This window comes from Priapulus caudatus, unplaced genomic scaffold (assembly GCF_000485595.1).
Source record: "Priapulus caudatus unplaced genomic scaffold, Priapulus_caudatus-5.0.1 Scaffold721, whole genome shotgun sequence".
Classification (NCBI taxonomy): domain Eukaryota; kingdom Metazoa; phylum Priapulida; class Priapulimorpha; order Priapulimorphida; family Priapulidae; genus Priapulus; species Priapulus caudatus.
This window is the reverse complement of record NW_014577782.1, coordinates 48,495-49,799: the sequence shown is the minus strand read 5'-3', so window position 1 is coordinate 49,799 and position 1,305 is coordinate 48,495. Positions and strand designations below refer to the sequence as shown.

At 50.6% G+C, this 1,305-nt stretch overlaps 1 protein-coding gene across 1 annotated transcript in view; it reads left to right on the top strand.

Moving 5' to 3' along the window:
- The window catches only part of LOC106813061 (D-2-hydroxyglutarate dehydrogenase, mitochondrial-like), a gene marked incomplete at its 5' end in the record, with an annotated part of 6,816 nt that extends 5,990 nt beyond the window's left edge, over nt 1–826 (top strand). Inside the window, one exon of the mRNA XM_014817105.1 lies at nt 618–826. Coding sequence (XP_014672591.1) covers nt 618–798 — 181 coding nt within the window. The remainder of the gene's footprint in view (nt 1–617) is intronic.
- Nucleotides 827–1,305: the final 479 nt, after the last annotated feature.

Genomic DNA, 1,305 nt, shown 5'->3' with positions numbered 1-1,305 from the left:
CAGTCAGAAGTGGTCTTAGGAGCGGGCTATTTGGAGCGCGATTTAGTGAGCTAATTGCGTTCACACTTGTAAAAAGCTCAGTTTTTCGAGCGAGCTACAAAAACCGGGTTTTGCAGCCCGCTAATTCGCGCCAGTGTGAACGCACCTACTGTATAACTGCCACTGAAGGAAAAAAACAGAAAACTGTCCTTTATAGATGGGTGGTGTCTTTTCTATGGACGTGTCAGCTAACACAGGTTTCACTGTACATGGTTTCACTTCACTATAGTCTATCAGCTGGGGGAAGTCCTGTGTGCATTTATATGTCCCCGCAGTTTGACGCTTGATTCATGTAGGGGACACCCCTGGGAGTAAAAAAAACTTGGGTAGACATTCTGAATCATGCAAAGGATAGTTGAAATTTAAGATTGCGTTCAAGATGGCCGTCAATTCATGTAATTGGGTCAGGCTATCAGTTAATTCAATTTTATGGGTCAGGCTATCCATTAAAACTGATACCCGTACCGAAAATGCATTGTAATGTTATCGGGTTCCTCTGTGTGTATATATATGGTGGTAGAGGTATATAACATCTGCAGTGCGTCTAGATCTATCTGCAACTTTCCGGCGTTTGACAGGAATCCTCTCTCGAGCGGAGAGTTCTACTGTCTCGTCGAGACGTCGGGGTCACACGCAGGTCACGACGAAGAGAAGCTGACAGCGTTCCTAGACAGCGTCATGGAGGAGGGGAGCGTGTGCGATGGCACTGTCGCTCAGGGTATTACCCAGCAGAAGGTGAGCATGAGAAGCAGGGTATAGAGCGTGTACGACGGCACTGTCGCTCAGGGTATTACCCAGCAGCAGGTGAGCACGAGAAGCAGGGTATAGAGCGTGTTTGATGGCACTGTCGCTCAGGGTATTACCCAGCAGAAGGTGAGCAGGAGAAGCAGGGTATAGTGCGTGTGCGATGGTACTGTCGCTCAGGGTATTACCCAGCAGAAGGTGAGCAGGAGAAGCAGGGTATAGTGCGTGTACGACGGCACTGTCGCTCAGGGTATAACCCAGCAGCAGGTGAGCACGAGAAGCAGGGTATAGAGCGTGTGCGACGGCACTGTCGCTCAGGGTATTACCCAGCAGCAGGTGAGCAGGAGAAGCAGGGTATAGAGCGTGTGCGACGGCACTGTCGCTCAGGGTATTACCCAGCAGAAGGTGAGCAGGAGAAGCAGGGTATAGTGCGTGTACGACGGTACTGTCGCTCAGGGTATTACCCAGCAGAAGGTGAGCAGGAGAAGCAGGGTATAGTGTGTGTGTGTGTGCGTGCGCGTG